Source organism: Gadus chalcogrammus, chromosome 8 (genome assembly GCF_026213295.1).
Source record: "Gadus chalcogrammus isolate NIFS_2021 chromosome 8, NIFS_Gcha_1.0, whole genome shotgun sequence".
Taxonomy (NCBI): domain Eukaryota; kingdom Metazoa; phylum Chordata; class Actinopteri; order Gadiformes; family Gadidae; genus Gadus; species Gadus chalcogrammus.
In genome coordinates this window covers 23,669,554-23,688,909 of record NC_079419.1, presented here as the reverse complement: position 1 = coordinate 23,688,909, position 19,356 = coordinate 23,669,554, and the positions used below count along the sequence as shown (strand labels likewise).

The window sequence follows — 19,356 nt, the reverse complement described above, 5'->3', positions numbered from 1 at the left end:
AAAACCACCCACATGCAACAGCGCACCAATACACGAAGATCACCTGAACCACCCAAATCCATGCTAGCCTATCAATAATCTTGAATTTTTAAAAATTCTATTATGACTACTAATTTTGTACTTTATGTTTGCACATGTTGAAAATGTTATGAACTTGTTGCACATAACCAAAAAGTATTAGCTTAGGATTTCTATGGATACTTTTGTTTGTGTGCGGTTTGACCATATGATTGTATGATAACCAGGATATATGTTCATTGTTGTATTGTTAATATGACTTGTATTACCTATTAGACCCATCAGGGCGAAAGCCGTTAAAGTGTTATGGTAATCCGTGGTGGTTTTTACTCAGTAAAAAACGAGTTTTCCCACTCGGTTGGTGGTGTTGATTTATCCTACTTTGACTATGTTTTCGGTGTGGTAAATGGAGTTTATGATTTAAAATATTATAGTATGGTCATCTGAGATGACCAAGGAGGGATTGTTACATATTTTAAGAACATAAGCTGCCCACACATAGACCCTAGAAAGCAGGACCAAACATATAAGCTGTAAATACTATACATAGCCACAAGGGGAGAAGGACCTTACTGAAGGCTGCAATAACAGCTTCTGTGGCTAAAGTAATTATTGCAGCCTTCAGTAAGGTCCCGCTCCCCTTGTGGCTATGTATAGTATTTACGGCTTATATGTTTGGTCCTGCTTCATAGGGTCTATGTGTGGGTAGCTTAGGTTCTTAAAATACGTAACAATGTGAATGGATCTGCACTCTCCATATTTTGTACGGAAGCAAGTGTATGTTTGTGATTAACCATAATGTAAGGCTGTTGGCTAGTGACATGTTGCAACACAAAGGGAGAGCGGTAAAAAAAAATGGGCCGGAAATTCCCAGCATATTGCCTTATGTTCAGTCAGGGCCACTTGTGATAACTTTGACTGTTTGACTGTTCTAGGCAAATACATTTTTATATTGAGACAGTGAAAACAGTAAATGTGGTATTTGATAGTGAATCCGCTGCTGTCGATGCAGGGTATCGAGTTTGGATTTTGATTCATCTTACATCTGTTTTCCTGAAGGTTTTAAAGCTCAATCCAGAAAATTTGACTGACTGCCTTTTTTCTCCTGTATTTTGTATTTGCACACACTAAATCATGAAATTGATCTCTACAATACATTTGGATAGTTTATTTGAACAAATCAAGTTAGATTTATATACCTAAATTGGATACCAGAGACATTATCAAATTGCCTTAAAAAGTTACATAAATAGTGGATAATACAAGCATTAAGAAATCAAGTTGGAGTTATAGTTGAAAATCTGGTACCCCTAACATTATGCAATCATTTTAACATTACATATTTTAATGTTAAGGTTACTTAAAGAGCCCATGCCATTAAAATCCCATTTTTCCTATTGTTTGTTGAGTAACATAGGTCTGAATATTTTTTGTGAGCTGTGGTAAGTTTGAAATCTATGCAGTTTGTCTGCTGAATGCAATAGGCAATGAAAGGAAAAAGGCAGAAGAAATGAGCCGATCTGGATAAGGTGACACTGTGACGTAGCGTTGTCAAATGTTATTCATGGCCCTGCCCACTTGGTTGGTTCGTAACCGCCCACAAAGAGTCGCGATTGAGCTAGTGCTATGTAGTTCGCTGCGTAGTAACAGGCTAGTAACAGAATTTTGATTGAAATGGCAGAACGACATCGAACCTGTGTGTTATGCCAAGGCAAAACTTCCACATTGCATCTCCTGCCAAAGACAGAGGAATTAAGGGAGACATGGTTGCAATTTATTTTTGGAGAAATTCCGGAAAACTATGGAACCAGATTGGTGCTGTGTTCGGCGCATTTCAGAGACGATGACTTTGTCAACTTCGGGGAGCACAGCAGTGGGTTTGCATCAAAGTTGGTTTTGAAACCTGGAGTTGTGCCATCACGGAGGTTGCCCACTTCTCCAACAGCCGTAAGTAATTTTATCTACACAATGAAATCCTATTTAAAAAGCTATTTGTAACTACATGATCTATAGGCCCATCTTGGACGGTGCCATGCCGTAATTCCGACGCCTCATTGTTCCGACGTCTCAATGGCCCGAAATATTTCCCATTAGATCGACATGCCACTATGCCAACGGTTCAATGTTCCGAAAACAGAACCCATTGGTCCGACGGCCTAATGCGCCTCCTTTTTGAAAAGTCGGACAAACGGACCTTCGGACCAATGGGTTCTGTTTTCGGAACATTGAACGGTCGGCATAGTGGCATGTCGATCTAATGGGAAATATTTCGGACCATTGAGACGTCGGAACAATGAGGTGTCGGAATTACGGGGAGGCCCCTCTTGGACAACGCTTGCATGAACAGTCACTTCACTTCACATGGCACAACTTCATTCCATGGTAGCCGCCTAGTTATAATGATATGGTTCACACAACGTTTCGACTAGCAGCTATACGGTCGAAAGGTTGTGTATCTAATACAATCACAGGAAGCAGAAGCGACAGTGTGCGGTTATACTTTTTCTTAGTATCTGACGGACTCTTTACCCTGCACCTGTACAGAGATGGATGTGCTTGCACTCTCTACTACTATCAGCGAGTTATAGCCATTAGGGATTTTCTGCCCAGACACGGTATCAAAATTAGTATTTATGTGTATCATTTCTGCATATTTTTCTTCATCTCAGCACAACCGTCTTGTAGTTATGTATACCAAACTAATCTGGCAGCGGATAATTTGCCTGTAGATGAGGATAACTTGTAGGCTAGTCTACTGCTCAGATAAGTTAGTTATTTTATTACAGTGTAAGTTAACATCGATGTACAATTTTCCAGGACTTTATTCATTTGGCTTCAGGACATGATTTAGCTTTATGTATTACTTAGTGTCTAATTGTCTCTTGTGTGTATCATGTCATTTAGAGCACACCAGGGACATCCAGAACATCCAACAACCATACATCTTGCCAAACAGACCCACCTAGTCTGTCATCCAGGGGCACACAGCTTTCTGTTGGTACTTTCAGCAATCATGTGAGAAGCAGAGGTTTGTGATTTTATTCATTTTTCAACTGCTCATGTGCCAAGTAACTTCTGTTCTGATCATGCAGTGTTGATAATGGTGGCTAAACCAAGTAAACTCAGTTCATCCACATGTCATATTTTTATACTATAGGGTTTGCATAAATCGAAATAGTTCATCCACCTTCTAGTAGATTTTTTGAACTTATTAAAACTTCAAATGTTTGCTACAGTCTGTGTACTATAGTTATCAGCACAACTTGCCAGCCATAGTATATACACAATATTACTCTACTCATTTTATAACTCTGCACACCTGAGGTAATCTATAGATTACTGGATGGCTTCTGTTGTTATTCTTTCGTAAATGGTGTAACAAAACAGTAATATTCATTAATATTCCTTAGGCACACAAACTATATCCTGCTCTGTAAGTGTGAGTACAACTACAGATGATGCACCTTGGGGACCCTCGACCTCTACGCCAATCAAGCCAATCAAGCCAACGCCAGCTAAAAGACCTCGGCTAGCTGAAGGGGAGGAAGATAACTGGGAAGACTCCACAGTGATCGCTGAACCACATAACTCCACATATGATCCTGCTCAATCCATGACAGATGTGTCAGAATCCTCACAGATATTGTGAGTGCATTGGCTTATTATTTCCATACAAAGGAATGACAACATATGACTTTACATATCAAACTAACGGCACCATTTTCTCTTCCATTATTTATCTTCCACAGCACCGCCACTACACCTGGCTACACCGATTCCAAGTACATCGTTAGCGCGAGATGCCTACTTGAGCTTTTTGAAAAGTGTCCCATTTGCAAACGGCCATCTGAAGTAACACCATGCAGACGTGGTACATTCTTGGCCGTTTACCAGAAATGTCCTCACTGCGGGTTTTACAGAGAGTGGAAAAGTCAGCCTGTCATTGGGAGCTGCCCCATCATCAACCTCCAACAGTCTGCTGCCATATATTTCACGGGCACTTCATTTTTCCAGTTGCAAAAGGTATTGAATCATACCTTAGAGAGCACTCGCCACACACCATCATATTTCTCTAAATTTGTACTAAAATATTGTTGTTATCAGTACATTGTCTCAGCCCTTGTTGTTCAAAGATGAATGAATGAAAGAATTAATCATGCCTGGTGTTAATGTCTTTGATCTATTGTTATCCAAACCTCATATGTTGCTGTGAATTTTACTGATAACTTATGCATTGATCTGTAGGTATTCAAAGCCATGCACCTGAAATCAATTGGATATACCACATTCAGAAGGCATGCACGGACTTATTTGGAGCCAGCAGTGATCCACAAATGGCATCAGTTTCAGGAAGAAGAATTGCAGTTTCTGAGCCAGAGAAAGGTTAAAATTGGCGGAGATATGAGGGCAGACTCACCAGGTAAACTTCCTCAATTAATTTCAATACATTCAGTATTACTACTATGAAGTTCCACACAAAATAGCACGCTCATAAACATGTTCAAAAGCAGTGTGCTCATGACATCATTTCAATATTTGTAGGTCATTGCGCAAAGTATGGCAGCTATTCCTTGATTAACCTGGAGAACAACAACATTATTGACACACAACTTGTCCAGGTGAGTAGTTCCACATATGTCAATTGAACTGTTATTCATGCCACACAACACATAGCACTCATTGCTCTCTTTGTCACACAGACACACAAACAGACTATTTTTTCAGCAATGCTCTCTCACTTACTGAAACACTCACTAGCTCTTTGTATCTCTCTCTTTGACTTCCCCTCTCACCCTCTCTCACACACACACAAAGAAACCCTACTCTTTTATCAGACGCTGAACGTTTGAAAATGAATTTTGTTGACCAACCATATTGTCTCGCTAAATGGATTTCTAGTTTACAAATGAATCTATCTTGTGTCATCATTGGCGTGCATTATTATTAGAACTATGTCATTGTGTGGTTTCATCACATAATACTTGTCTCTTTTTGTTCCATGACAAGAGCAATGAGGTTGGAGGTAGTCACAATATGGAGAAGGAGGGTCTGAAAAGAAGCCTTGAACTTCTGGAGTCGAAGGGTGTGGCAGTGGACTACATTGTCACTGACCGCCATCCCCAGATACAAAAGTTTCTTCGGGATCGCAATGTGAAGCACTTCTATGACGTCTGGCACCTTGCAAAGGGTAATACTTGTCTTTGGATTCAAGATATAATTATGCAAGATAATGTAAATCCAATGTCACATAATGTTTATCCAATGTCACATGGGCTTGCAGCGTGGTTATTGAATCCTTTTCTCCCAGAGGTCCGTTGGGTATGCTAACCACTGTTCCAACATGCCCACGTATGGAGTTATATAACTTCTTCTTCATCAGATTGATTTTGACAGATTGATTTTGTTTTTGTTTGTTCATTAGGTCTGTCTAAGAAATTGGACAAGGTGTCGAAAGAGAAGGACTGTGACATTGTGAAGAGGTGGCGGCGTGGCATCAGCAACCACGTCTACTGGGCAGCAACATCATCATCCACCGGGGCTGAAAAGGTGGCTAAATGGACCTCATTGATAAACCACATTCAGAACATACACAGCCACGACAACCCAGCTTTCCCCAAATGCCTCCACCCTGTTCGCCGAACAAGAGATCCTAAAAAGTGGTTTCAGCCAGGTGTGTAAACCTCCATTGAATGTAATGTTGATTGACTATCTTGCTTGTGTTTCTCTAAAAATAATATCTATATATATATATATATATATATCTTTCTTTAGGCACCAAAGCCCTCTATAAAGTGGAAAAAATCCTTACCAGCAAGAGGGTCCTGACTAGGGTTGCCAACCGTCCCGTAAAATACGGAATCGTCCCTTATTTGGCAATTAAATGTTGCGTCCCGTATTGGTTCAATACGGGACGCAACATTTAATTGCCAAATAAGGGACGATTCCGTATTTTACGGGACGGAATTTGTTCCGTATTTCCATAAATGTCCAATACACATGTCTGTCACACACACAAATACTAAATCTAACAATAATGATCAAAACAAAACACAGGGAATACTACGGTCAGCAAAATTGTCGCGGCGGGATCTACGCAAGACCCGCTCCGGTCATCTGTGTGTCTGCGCATGCGTGTGGTGGTCGCGGTTGCCTAGCGACAGACACCACACACCGGCGCTGCTCACAAAACCCGCGCCTTTTAAAAATGCCCGCTACACCCGGTACTCCACCACGTCCTCAAAAGCGTAAACGCTTGCAGAAGTACGGACGTGAGTGGGAAGACGCACATCCTTGGCTGGACAGCGTCAATGGAGATGTTTACAAGGCAAGTTGTAAAATATGTCGACGAGTGTTTTCAGTGGCGCACGGTGGGCTGTCTGACATCAGACAGCATGCAACAGGAGAGCAACACTGCAGACACGAAAGATCACAGAAGACCCAAGCGTCAGTGTCACAGTTCTTCATACCCCAATCATCTCCTGAGGTTGATACGGTATGGGACATTATGTTGTGATTGATTTCCTATCTGGTTGTGCTTTTGCCAGAACATCGCAGTGCATGGGCAGAGCCTATTTTAGTAAACTGTTGTGGTTTGATTGATTGTTTAGGATGTTGAGTTTTAAAAGTCAAATGAACGACCATTTATTTAATATACAGAAGTATATAAATATTATATATGGCCATTTAAAGAACAAATCATACTAATGGATTAACAGTTAATAAATAAAAAAATACATTTGTTAAAAGAAAACCTTTATTCTTTAATATACATACATTTCCTAGATTAAAAATGTTTGTAGAGCTTTCTGTGTATTCTGTGTCACAATTTTTATATTTTTGAGGAATGCAGTGTTCAGTGATCATTACATCAATTATATTATTAGTGTGGTTTAACTGTTTGGATGACCTGACTTCTTTTCAAGTCATAAGACAGGGAGCAGACAAATGTTCAATTTAATCAACAATGTCATCCCACTCTTCCTCTCTATATTACCGCAGCTGAGGTGACACAGGTGTACCACACAGTCAGACACAACCTCAGCTACAACAGTGTTGACTGTGCACATAAACTGAATCAAAAGGTTCTCCTGGATTCAAAAATTGTAAAAAAAATGTATAGGGAGAACAAAGGCAGAGGCAGTGATTAAAGATGTCCTTGCTCCAAAGGCAGTGGCTGATGTTCTCAAGGCCCTAACATCAGATAAACCCCTCCCATTTTCCATTCAGACAGATGCATCAAATAAAGGCAACAGGAAGATGTTCCCCCTTGCTGTTCAATACTTCAGTCCAGAATGCGGGGTCACCAACAAAATGCTGGATTTCATTGAAAATGCAGATGAGTCCGCTGCTGGGATTGTAGCTCTCATTGAGCAGTCGCTTGACAAATTTGGCTTATCGTTGGATCATGTGACAGCATTTAGTGCACTGCAGACAACACAAATGTGAATTATGGAATTCAAGACTCTGTCTTCACCAACTGGAAGAAGTAATAAAAAGATCTGCTGCAAGGAAACTGCCATGCCCATATTGTGCACAACACAGTGAAGCATGCTCTTGACCAGCTCACTGTAGATGTGGAAAATGTTGTGCTGAAGGTCTATGCCTTCTTTTCCACATCTGCCAAACGAAGAGAATCACTCAAAGAGTTTTGTAGGTTTTGTGATGTTGCGTTCCAGGAAATTCTGCGACATGTCACAACCAGGTGGCTCTCCCTTGATCCAGCCATCACCCGGCTAATGCAAACCTGGATTGCACTGAAATCGTACTTCATCAGCCTGGGGGGAGGAGTGTCCCAAACAACTTCGAGCATTGTTCAATTTCAGTGAGGACTCAACTGAGGAAGATGGAGACATTGTGGAGGTTTACCTTCTTTTCTGCAATAATATCCTCTCTCTCTTTGAGGAAGTTGTAAAGAAGCTGGAGAGTGATGAAACCACCTGTGTTGAGTTATATTCCATCATGGAAAACTTCAAGCAAAAGCTCACACAGAGACGAGATTAACAGTTCTATGGCTACTTAACTAAATTGAAGCTGCAGCGTCTCCGTCCACTTGATGCTGACATGGCAAGGGCAGATTTTACTGTATTCCTCAACACAGCACTCTCATATGTTGAGAAATGGTTCAACTTTTCGGAAGACTACTGGTTGTTCTCACTGCAACCTCTCTCTCTGCACCATGGCACCATGACCTTTACTGACATTGAGAGGGTGACCACCAAGCTCAACGTCATCCATAAAGTCAACATGGATGAACTTTATGATGAATGCTCCACAGCAAAACCCATTCTGAAGAAGCTCAAAGAAGATGCTGAAGATGAATGGAAGTCCAAAGGTGTGGCTGCCAGGTTGGTGGCTCTCTTTCGAGTAGCTGACCTGCCAAACATGCTGTCTATCACCAGACACATCCTGAGCATCCCAGCATCCACTGGATGTGTGGAAAGGATCTTCTCCAGAATGGCCAACAAATGGAGTGACTGCAGGAATAGGTGCTCCACAGAGCTCATGAGAAGTGAGCTGCTGATCACTCTCAACTTTGAGCAGTCCTGTTCAGAGTTTTACAACAGCGCTTTGAAAGACAGAGTTACTCAGTGCTGCAAGGAGTAACAAGAAGTACACCTGGAAAAAGAAGTAACAGTTTTGAGGGGAGGAGTAATGTTTTGCACTTTCTTCTTTTACATAAGTTTGTAAGTGTTTTTGTTGTTTATTTGTACTGTTTTTTTTTTTGTAAAAATGTTCAAAGAGAGTCCCTATAGTTATGCACTTAAAAAGTAACATGAAGTTCTCCGTTTATTTAGTTTATATTTTAAAAGTTCATTGCTGCACAAGCCACACAAAGAGATTTCATTCAAGATTTAATTGACTGCACTTTATAAGAGAATGTTATGTGATAATAAAGCATTTCAAGCTTTAAGTATGACTAATTCCTTTCTTGATCAACCCTTTACTAAAAACACCAGCACAAAATAAAACATACCACTGCTGCGGGTGCCCCGCCCCACAGGAGTCGGGCCCGTGGTGAGCGTCCCTTATTTTAATTTCTGATAGTTGGCAACCCTAGTCCTGACTGACGTGGAAAAGCTGAGCTCAAAGTACCAGACCTCAACACTGGAAGCCTTCCACAGTGTTATTTTGCGTTTTACACCAAAAAATGTGGTTTTCCCTTTCATTGGGATGTTGTGCAGGTATGTTCACATTTACTGACCAGCAACATATATTTTTCTTACACTAGAACAATACAGACCTAAAGATATGTGTAGATATCTTTGCTGTGGTGACTATGTAGTTGTTGTTTGATAATGCAACCAGTGTTCTCCTATGACAGTTTTATTACCACACCCTATTTTCTCCTTCAGACTGTACCTGGCAGCCATGCATTTTAATGAGAATGCTGGCCGTTGCCAAGCGAAGACAAACTCAGGAAGACTGAGGTACAAACTCAGTTTCCCAAAAGCAAAAAAAGGAGCGGCTACGGTGAAAGCAGTAAAAACACAACCAACATACTGTAAGTTGTAAGAAAATATTTATTGATGTATAAAACACTTTGTACATTGTTACATGTAGAGTTTACCTACATTGTATTTCTTTTAGGCTATACCCTCAGCCTGATGCATCTCCTCTTTGAAGAGGTAGTCCCTAACCCCCTGCCCTACTTGGAGGAAAGTCAGCAGATTCCTGTGCCCAGTTCCCTATCGTCCCAACACGAACGTCCACCCTTAAAAGACGCTATTGCGGCCCATGTATCTCGCTTTAGAGTGGAGGAGGTTTAAATCCAACATATTGGCCTTCCGCATCAGGGAACTCCCCGCGTACATGTTGGACCACACAAGAGGGGATGACAACACGTATCTTCCTGCCAAGATATCCCCAGCACCAGCTGACAAACGACCTGTAGGCCAAGTACCTGCAACGGCTGTCAAAAAGCAGAGGACATTGTTGTTTATGTATATATGGCCAAGGCTGAACTGTACATAGTGTGTGAGTTTTGTTTTGTCACGTGTAAATAGAATAAAAAATGATCATTATTTGTATTGTTATTATGTGTAGGTACAGCTCCATCACTTTGACTTTCACTATACAAAATAGTGTATGAGATTGGTAGACATGTTTGAATATGCTGATGTGCCGTAGTATAGACATTTTTTCATCTCACTTACTCATTGCCTCTAACTTGCAAGTTCCCATAATCACGTTGATAAATGTTCAGGGCATTTTGCTGGGAATATCTATTGAGACAAACTGGATCTAGTCCTGGGTGGATGGTCATGCATAATAATGGTGGATCCTCGTCTTCCATTATTCTTACAACCTGTGCAATATGTTTGATTAATATAATCTGATTTTACTGACAGTGTATAACCAAAATGAAATCCATATCACCCATCGGTGCACCGTCTTACCGATGTTGTCTCCCTGCAGCATACATTCTCATCCTCTTTCTGCATTGTAGAGCAATTCCCACAGGTACACCTGAAGCAAAAAGGTAGGCAATGTGTTTGGCAGCCATCAATAATGAAACACAAATTAGGCTATAGGCCTACCTATTATTAAAAAAAAATCAGTCTGATTGTATGACAATGAAGATGCTGTAGGTCTGCAAATGACTAAATCGGCCTACAACAGATCTTTCAATACCAACATAAAAAAGAATTATGATTATCCTAAGCCTAGGCCTATTTGAATAACCTGGTTGCTCTGTTAGAATGTATCAATAAAGCAATCACTAACAAGCTATTTGATTGATAGGGCTATATGCAGGTGAGTAGGCCTAGTGGTTTAATAACAAGCACAAATTGGCTTATCACAGCATGTCGTGGTCCACGGATGTCGTCGACCACTTGTGGTATGTATTTTCTCATCACATCGTGACGACGTGATGATTAGAAAGGACATACCAAAAGTGTTAGAACAGCCTGATTCCGGGAAAGTTGAGTACATGGGCCTATTGTAGGCCTACTATATTAGACGTAGCCTAAATGTGGATAATACCCTGTGATTTTGGAATATTACAAAATGCATTGGGTTCATAAACGATTTGGAAGTGCATAAACTATTTCGGAAATAATAGAGGTGGGAATAGGCCGACGCTCCGTTTATTGGCGTATAGCCACAACTAAGCCCTAAATGTCAGTTAAGTTAGATCACATTACCATTCTGAAACGTCCGTCATTGTACGTGTTTGTGGTTGTTCTTGGTCTTCTCCTTCAGTCTCATCTTCCGACTCTGGATCAAACACGTAGGGCAAAATTCCTGACATCGTTTTAGGCTTGCTGTGCCTCGGTAAGCAGATGGACAGCTGCTTTGTCGTCCGATCAGAGCAAAGCGAAATTTAAATATTGAATATTCATGAAAACAGACGTCCAATCAGAGCAAAGCTCATTAATACATAGATATTCATGAGAAAACCAGTCGTCTTCTCTACCAGGCTTTTCGGTCATTCTAGAATAGCTTGAAATAAGCTATCCTAGGCATTTCCAACACAAACAAGGTTACAAACTCGATCAAAGGACATCAACGATTATAAAAAAAGGAATGAAATGGGTGTGGCATGGGATCTTTAAACATAATATGTCTAATCAATAGGGCTGGCCCGAATACCATTTTTCAGGCTTCGAATACTCGTCGGTTTTTCCGAGCGAGTATTCGAATACTCGTTCCAGAAAAAAATAAAAAAGATAAAAAAAATTATAATAATAATAATAATAATCCCTATACTCCCTGGAACCGATTTTGACGGTATCTGCACATTTAGTTGAAGATTTAATAGCGTATGAACCAGTGGCGGCTGGTGGAATTTATTTGAGGGGGGGCTGAACGTTTGCATTCCAAACCCCTGTAGGGGGGTCTGGGGGTATCCTCCCCCAGAAGATTTTTTTATGGTGATTCAAGACACACTTAAGGCATGATGCCACCATAGGTTTGCAGAGGACTATATACAATATGCACACTGAAGGCATGATGCCACAATAGGTTTGAAGAGGACTGTATACAATATGCACACTGAAGGCATGATGCCACAATAGGTTTGCAGAGGACTGTATACAATATGCACACTGAAGGCATGATGCCACAATAGGTTTGCAGAGGACTGTATACAATATGCACACTGAAGGCATGATGCCACAATAGGTTTGCAGAGGACTATATACAATATGCACACTGAAGGCATGATGCCACAATAGGTTTGCAGAGGACTATATACAGTATGTACACTTAAAAGGGTGGGGGGGAGGTTGTGAGGGTCTGCAACCAGTGTCCACCTCTCGGGAAGGAGGGGGTGGGGGGGTTGTGAGGGTCTGTAACCAGTGTCCACCTCACGGGAAGGAGGGGGTGGGGGGGTTGCGAGGGTCTGTAACCAGTGTCCATCTCACGGGAAGGAGGGGGTGGGGGGGGTTGCGAGGGTCTGTAACCAGTGTCCACCTCACGGGAAGGAGGGGGTGGGTGAGAGAGACTAGTAAGAGAACTCTTGGAAAACTCTTACTTGTAAAGGAACTTTGCTCGTCTGTCTTTCTGACTGGCAAATTTCTCAATTACTCTTTTGTTGAAATCTGGAATGTCCCTTGTGAGTTTTTTCTCTATAGAGAGCATAGCCAGAGCATTGAGGCGATCTTGTGCCATAGTGTTCCTAAGGAAAGTCTTTATCCTCTTTAAGGTGGAGAAGCATCTCTCTGATTCTGCTGTTGACATTGGTGTGGTGATGAGGATCTTGAGAAGACTTGCAGGTTATTTCCCATTAGAACCTGAAATAGAGCCAGTGCTCCACTGCAGCCCTTGAAGTCCTCATGGTCATAGATCAGGGACAGTTCTGTTTTAAGCCTGCCTTTGTCCAACATGGGATAGGCATCCACCGTGGTTTCCAGCGCTGCATCTGGGAACTTTCTGCTGTGTTGTGGGAAGAAGTCACCTTGCAACAGAGTAGCACTGATGAGATGCTTTGTGAAAGAAAACCTCTCCTTGGCATGGCTCATAATGGTGTCACAGACCTATGAAATAATAACCACAGAAAACATGTTCCAGTTCAACAATACAATAAAATCAGCATATTCCTACCAGTTATTTTTTTAGCAAGTAAAGCTAACAGTAATAATTAAAAAACAAATGTGGAGAAAAAAATGACTGTCTGCATACTCCAGTAGATATACAGTAAACATAGTATGTCTAATAATGAAAACTCTGAATACAAAAATGTGCAAACAATATACATATAGGCTAGTGGAATACAGAAAAAGAAGTGGATTACCTCTATTGCCAGATGCTGTTGTGTTTCTTCCTCCATTGCCCTCCGTTTCTTCGCGGGTGGTCCCTGTACAGGTCCCCTATAGTCCTCATCCTCAACAAGAGAAGGAACAGTGTCCCTGGTCCAAAACAATTTTCACAAGTCACTGTCCATCCTGAAATTACTCTAAGAAACTACTCACTAGAAACCAAATTGCTGATCAAATAAATCCAGAACTGTATTAAAGTATGTGCTGTTGTTGTGTTGGACCTAGTCAATGTCATCTAGATTCATCACATATAAATTCACTAGTCCAACATGGTGAAATTGTGATATTTATGAGAGATTATATTGTGCTCAGCCATGTGGATTCATGTTTTTACTGAATGTAAGCATACATGTCAGCATGTTTTAAGCAAATATGTAAAATCATAGCTTACCTGATGACCTGTATGCTTTGAGTGAACTTTTGGGTGATCCCTGCGATGAAGACAGAGTCTATGTTCCTCTTCTGCAGCTGGTTAAAGAGCATGTCTACATGTGGCATGATCTTGTGAAATAATGCCAAGAAAAAACAGAAAGCCTCGTCTTCCAACATTCTCAATAAACCCCCGGCCTCTCTCTTCGACATGGCATTAAAGTCTCCTCTGTCTCGAATGGTTTGGAAGCACTTAACCAGTTCATCTTTGTGCTCGTAAACTGTGTTAACAGCACGACTGTGGAAGTTCCATCGCGTTGTTGAAGCACCCGGGAGTCGACGACCCACCACTTCATCGTTCTTCGTTTGAACGACTTGTGGAAAAAAGAAGAAAAAAAACCAATATCTGAAAAAAGCTGGCCGATCTTGGAAATATTGGATGTTGCCTGCTGCATGATGAGGTTCAACTGATGCGCATAACAGTGAACGTAGTAGGCACTCCTGTAGATATCTTGAACTTTACGTTGCACTCCACCTGTAGCACCCCTCATCACTGCGGCACCATCATAGGCCTGGGCAATTAGTTTCCTCTCTTGTCCTACGGGAAGGATGCTTCTCAGCCTTTCCAAAAGCGCAGTTGCAATCGTCTCAGCAGTCGCATTTGGAAGCGCGATGAACTCAAAGAAGCGTTCTCTGATGGTATTGTTGCCATCTATGTACCTTATCACAAACACAAGCTGGCAATGAGTGCAGACATCGGTTGTCTCGTCTGCCTGAATGGCAATGTAGTCTGCTTGTTTCACCTCTTCCAAAATGCAGTCTCTGAGAACTGACAACATGCAGTCCAACAGTTCATTTTGCACGGTCTTCGAAGTGCCTTTAAAAACGGTGGCGTTTTCCAGGTGCACCTCCAACTCACGGTCAATGGAGGCCATGAGATCAATTAGACCTCGGAAAATGCCTGGATTTTCTGATTTGTCACTCTCATCATGACCACGCAGAGCAAGTTCAAAGGCACCACAAAATTTCACAGCATCGATGATCTTTGACAAAATATGACAATTCCTGTCCACCTCCTCATTGTGCCTTCTTACAGCAATGCGGTGTCCCTCATCTAGCTGTGCAGCTATGCTAATTTGGCCTAGCATGGCTAGCTTCACACAGTTGTTCATATGAACTCTTGCTCGCTCGTGTTTCTTGATCCGTTCTGACAGATGTTTCAGATCTGTCACCCCTGTCTGTGTCCATGAATTATCACACGCACCAGTTTTGAAAAGTATACAAGGAAAACAAAAAATTGCATTGGCATCCCCACAGCTAGTTAACCAAGCCTTTCGATCGAACCAACTTCGGGAAAAACTCCTCTTGTAGGCTTTATCCTTTTCTCTTGTTTCTTGGTTAATGTTAACTTCTGGCTTGTCTGGTCCGAGTTCTTTTACTTGCAGTTTTTCTGCGAATGTTCTTCTTTCGAAGGGATTCAAAAGTAAAGATTTAACTGAATTAGGGCGTAGCTGAACTCCCATGGAAACAGTGATAGCAGCACTCGAAGTCGCCATGTTGCTCGTCTCTGCGGTACTTGCAAATGCGCGGTTACGCGCAGTGGACGGTGCACTGCGCTTGGGGCTATATCTTCAGCGCCCCAAAGCCACAAAATTCGACGACGCTGATTGGCGGAATTATGTACTTTTCTGTCTAGCAACGGGAGAACCATTGGCTAATCATTCCGGCTTGTGGGGCTGAGCGAAAGGCGCCCCACGGAAGTAATCTGCTTCACCAAAATGAACGTTGAACATGTAGGTGAATGAAGATTTAATTATGGGGTATAATATCTAAAGATATTCTAAAGTAAATTCATTATTCGAATGCAATTAAAATAGATTGATTCTCAAAATGAGAAAGATTATTAAAATATATATATATACATATTTTTAAAAAAAAGATTGCCGGTCGGCGGGAGGGCGGCGCCCCAGCGCCGTCTATAGGCGAGCCGCCACTGGAATGAACTTTAATTAGGAGGCCTAAGTAAGTTGAAATTCCTTACTTTTTCCCTGTGGAAGCGAACAGCTGTTCAAATAAGGTGTCTTTTCTGCCATCTCAGCCCTTACGGGAGCTTTTCAATTCATCCTGGAACGTGCATCTTTTCAGGGAATTTGTACAATAAATCCACAACAAATACCGAATTGTGATCGACTTATGTGTCCATATTATATCCATTATATTGACCGGGTATTCCCAAGACGCTCACGCTCTGCAGCAAGCCAGTCACAGTTGATGTGCGTGGCGCTGTACAGCGAACGTAAACAAACAGCTAAGCTAAGGTTAGCATTTCGCTAAGCATTAGTTTTTCCTCCCGAGATCCCGCTAATGTTGTGTTATAAAGTTAAGGGAAACGAGATAGATATTCTTCCTCCACCTCTCTCGCTTCTCTGCTTGGTGTCGCTTATAGTTTGCCTCCCGCGCTCTGGTAACGTCACGTTGTGGCAACCCGGGCCCGAGAATGTCTTGGTAAGGTAGGGAATCACCACACTTCTCGGCTGGTTCAAAGCCCGGGGGGCATTTATTCGGTCAAACAGAGTTCTCCCCGTAGGGCAATAAAAAACATACGCTAGCTCCGTGAGCCAGGAGAAAACAATGAAATAAGGGTTTAGCTTTCTCTGTCCGGATACGGCGCGGGTCACCTCCCTGCGGCTCGTCCGTGGGTCGCGTTACTCCACCGGCTTCTCGCTCCAACTCTCCTTGGGAATCGGGGAAAGCGCAGTTTAACATGGTGTCTCACTCCCCGCCCCAGGTGTTTCCCATCCCCCTGATTAGTGCGCCGGGAGTGCCGCCCTCTGGCTCCATCTGTTGGATACAGCCGGTACACGCCCTCCACCACCTCTCCCCTGGGCCCTCCAGCCCGAGGGGTTGGGGACGGGTTGCCACAACGTACTAGTCTAGCATACAGCCGGTGTCTCACCGGTTGCGCTTTGAAAGGTCAGCGGCCAACTAGGTCAAAGTTCAAAGACCGCCAGAAGGTGGTTCTGCCGTTCCAAATGGATCCAGTAGATACAATTGTATAATGCGAGACCTACTGGACAATCAAGTCGCCCAGTTACAAGAACAACCACACCAGTCATTACATTTTCTCAAAAAAAAAAAAATTATTGGTCAAGTTTTAACATAACATTAAGTATAGGAAAACAAATAGGCAGGCTATGGCTTCAAATAAAATGATATCCTAAACAAAACAAATAAATAGGCCAATATAATGTCTGACAAATATTACAAATTAAATTAAATTAAATGCTCACGATAAAACAAACTGACACGATCACCATAAAAACAATCAGACAATAGCAAAAAAATCAGTTTCCATCAGTTTCTGTGCAAAAATAAGCCATAAATAAAAACAGCCCTACAGTCTAAAAAATAACCCTGTAATGTTGGTGGCTTGCAGAAATTAAACAAAAAACACAGGCCTGATGTCAGGCAACAACTTTCTCCTAATCAGCTATTTATCTCTTGAAGAATCAGCTATTTATCCCAACGTTTTTACTCCACAGGTTGTGGGCCAGGAACACAAGTTTGTCAACATTTTCTGGGAGAAGTGCATTTCTGGTTTTATTTACAATGTACCCTGCCTTGGAAAAGATTCTTTCCGAAGGCGTTGAGGTAGCTGGTATGCAAAGGCAGTATTTGGCTGCCAATGCAAGGTTTGGGTAGCGGTCTGTATTGTTTTTCCACCATGCAAGTGGGCCTGAGCTGAATTTGGTTTTGTCGCTCAAATATTGCTCCATTTCCTTCTTTGCACTCTAGCTATCATCGTTATCCTCCTTCTCCTCGTCATCATCAGACAGCAGCATGGCTATTTCCCTTTCCTTCCCAGTCTTCATTTTTTTCTGTGGTGATGCGGCTGGCGTTACTTCATCTGAGTTGTCCTCTGCAAGGGCCTGCCCTTTGTCTGCAACCACCAGGCATGCTGTTCTTTGGTGCAGATTTTCAAGATTAGTAATATTTTTTTTTGAACAACATTGAACAACCTCAATGTACACTAGATCCTTTTTCTCGTCATCCAGGAACTTGAGGTTCTTGAATCGTGGATGAAGTGCTGCTGAGAGGAGGTAAACACTGTTGGGCTCCAACTTGGCCAGTTTCCAACGTGTGTCTATCTCGCTGACAAGTGTGCTTTTGAGCGCTCTGATTGCAGGGCTGTCAGCATCCAGTGGTGTCAGGTGACGTCTTTTAATATTGCTGAGCATCGGCACGACAGATGAAAGGGACACATTTACCTCACGTGACAGCAGTTCAGTTAGAGTGATTAACGGCCCCAACACTTCGGCAGTATCCTGGGCCGGATTCCACTGGTCTGATGTCAGGTCCAGGGTTCGGTCCCCTTGCTTTGTGACGATGGGGTCAGACAGTACTGCGGTCTCTGGCCATCTCTGCTCTACCAGCCTTTCCAGCATTGAATGTGTGGAATTCCATCGAGTGGACACATCCTGAATGAGCTTGTGCTCAATTACATTCTGTTGTTTTTGCTTTTCTTTCAGGGCTGCAGTTGCTTTTGCACTTTTCCTAAAATGACTGACTAGATTCCTGCCTGTGCTCACTGTCCGGCGTATCGGATCCTGCTTTACAGCTGTGTTCACGCACAGCTGCAGTGTGTGTCCAGAACAACGCACTCCCTGGATGTTTCCCCACTTCTCCGGCTGTTTGCGCAGAGTTTCTGTGCACAGCGTCATGTTGCTCGCGTTGTCATGAACAATGGCTACTCTTTTAAAATTAGGCATTTCAAAGGAGTCAACCACCTCTCCAAGCCGGTGTGCAATATTCTCACCAGTATGGCTTTCCTCCATCACTTTTGTTTCCAGCACATACGCCTGGAGCTCCCAGTCTGCATTAATGAAATGCGCCGTGACTGTCATTTATGCCTCCATACCAATCGAAGTCCAAATGTCTGTTGTGAAACTGACTGCTGTAGTACTAGCAATCTGTGCTAATACTTGGCCCCTCAGTTCATTGTGCTTAACTGTGAGGGCTTCTGAAATTGTTGAACGTTTGGGGATGGTGTATCCAGGCTCCAACAACTTCACTAATCTTTAGAAAACCCTTGCCATCGATTATGTTGATGGGCATCATGTCCATCGCTACAAATTCTACCACTTTGACTGTTATATCTCTCTTTCTTTTGTCTGAGATTGGCTTCTCAAACTCAAGGGTCCTCTGGGTAGCTTTTGTGGTCGATGTCGATGGTTGGGATGTTTGAGGATTGACCTATAATAATTTTTTAGGAAATTTAATTAAATAAAGTATAGGATTATTAAATAGATATGTATTAATGAGCCCTATTTGAGCATAGTTGGTTTGCCTGGAGTTAATATCTAATAATTAAAAAATAAAAAATTCTAGACTATCTGGGCTATAGTGTGCAGCAGTGATGTCATTGTTATAATAGGCCTAATAAGAATTGTAATATTTTTTTTATTTTCTCTAAAGTATACACATTTACCCTCTCACAATGATGGACTCTCCGAAAGCATCATTTAGCATCAAAGCTAACGAATCGAAACCGAAACTATCAAACATGTATTAATAAAGGACATAGAGACCATCATTCTTGGATCTAAGGGTGGGTTTATTGATTGCATATACCCCGAAAATAAGCACAAGTTCCAAGCTGGATAAAAAAGCTTTTGTAAGGACAACAATCGCACCAATGGCAGCATCG

The 19,356-nt window shown here is 42.0% G+C and overlaps 2 protein-coding genes and 2 long non-coding RNA genes across 4 annotated transcripts; 2 read left to right on the top strand and 2 right to left on the bottom strand.

Annotated features, from left to right (window-relative positions):
- Window positions 1–2,237: 2,237 nt before the first annotated feature.
- LOC130387952 (uncharacterized) lies at window positions 2,238–6,947 on the top strand. Its single transcript, XM_056597245.1, has 9 exons — window positions 2,238–3,046; window positions 3,429–3,663; window positions 3,768–4,041; window positions 4,264–4,438; window positions 4,561–4,637; window positions 5,026–5,206; window positions 5,441–5,689; window positions 5,791–5,864; window positions 6,942–6,947. The coding sequence occupies exons 2-9, from the start codon at window positions 3,632–3,634 to the stop codon at window positions 6,945–6,947; spliced, it is 1,068 nt and encodes a 355-aa protein (XP_056453220.1). The 5' UTR covers window positions 2,238–3,046; window positions 3,429–3,631.
- A 1,733-nt stretch (window positions 6,948–8,680) lies between these two features.
- Window positions 8,681–10,304, top strand: LOC130388264 (uncharacterized). Its single transcript, XR_008896394.1, has 3 exons — window positions 8,681–9,200; window positions 9,372–9,520; window positions 9,607–10,304. It is a non-coding gene; the product is annotated as an uncharacterized LOC130388264 (long non-coding RNA).
- On the bottom strand, window positions 9,421–11,954 carry LOC130388263 (uncharacterized). Its single transcript, XR_008896393.1, has 3 exons — window positions 11,166–11,954; window positions 10,416–10,485; window positions 9,421–10,324 (listed from the first exon to the last, which is right to left on the bottom strand). It is a non-coding gene; the product is annotated as an uncharacterized LOC130388263 (long non-coding RNA).
- Window positions 11,955–12,561: 607 nt separating this feature from the next.
- Window positions 12,562–15,205, bottom strand: LOC130388359 (zinc finger MYM-type protein 1-like). Its single transcript, XM_056597827.1, has 2 exons — window positions 13,672–15,205; window positions 12,562–13,370 (listed from the first exon to the last, which is right to left on the bottom strand). Exon 1 carries the CDS (start codon window positions 15,203–15,205, stop codon window positions 13,832–13,834), a length of 1,374 nt encoding a protein of 457 aa, XP_056453802.1. The 3' UTR covers window positions 12,562–13,370; window positions 13,672–13,831.
- Between the last annotated feature and the right edge of the window lie 4,151 nt (window positions 15,206–19,356).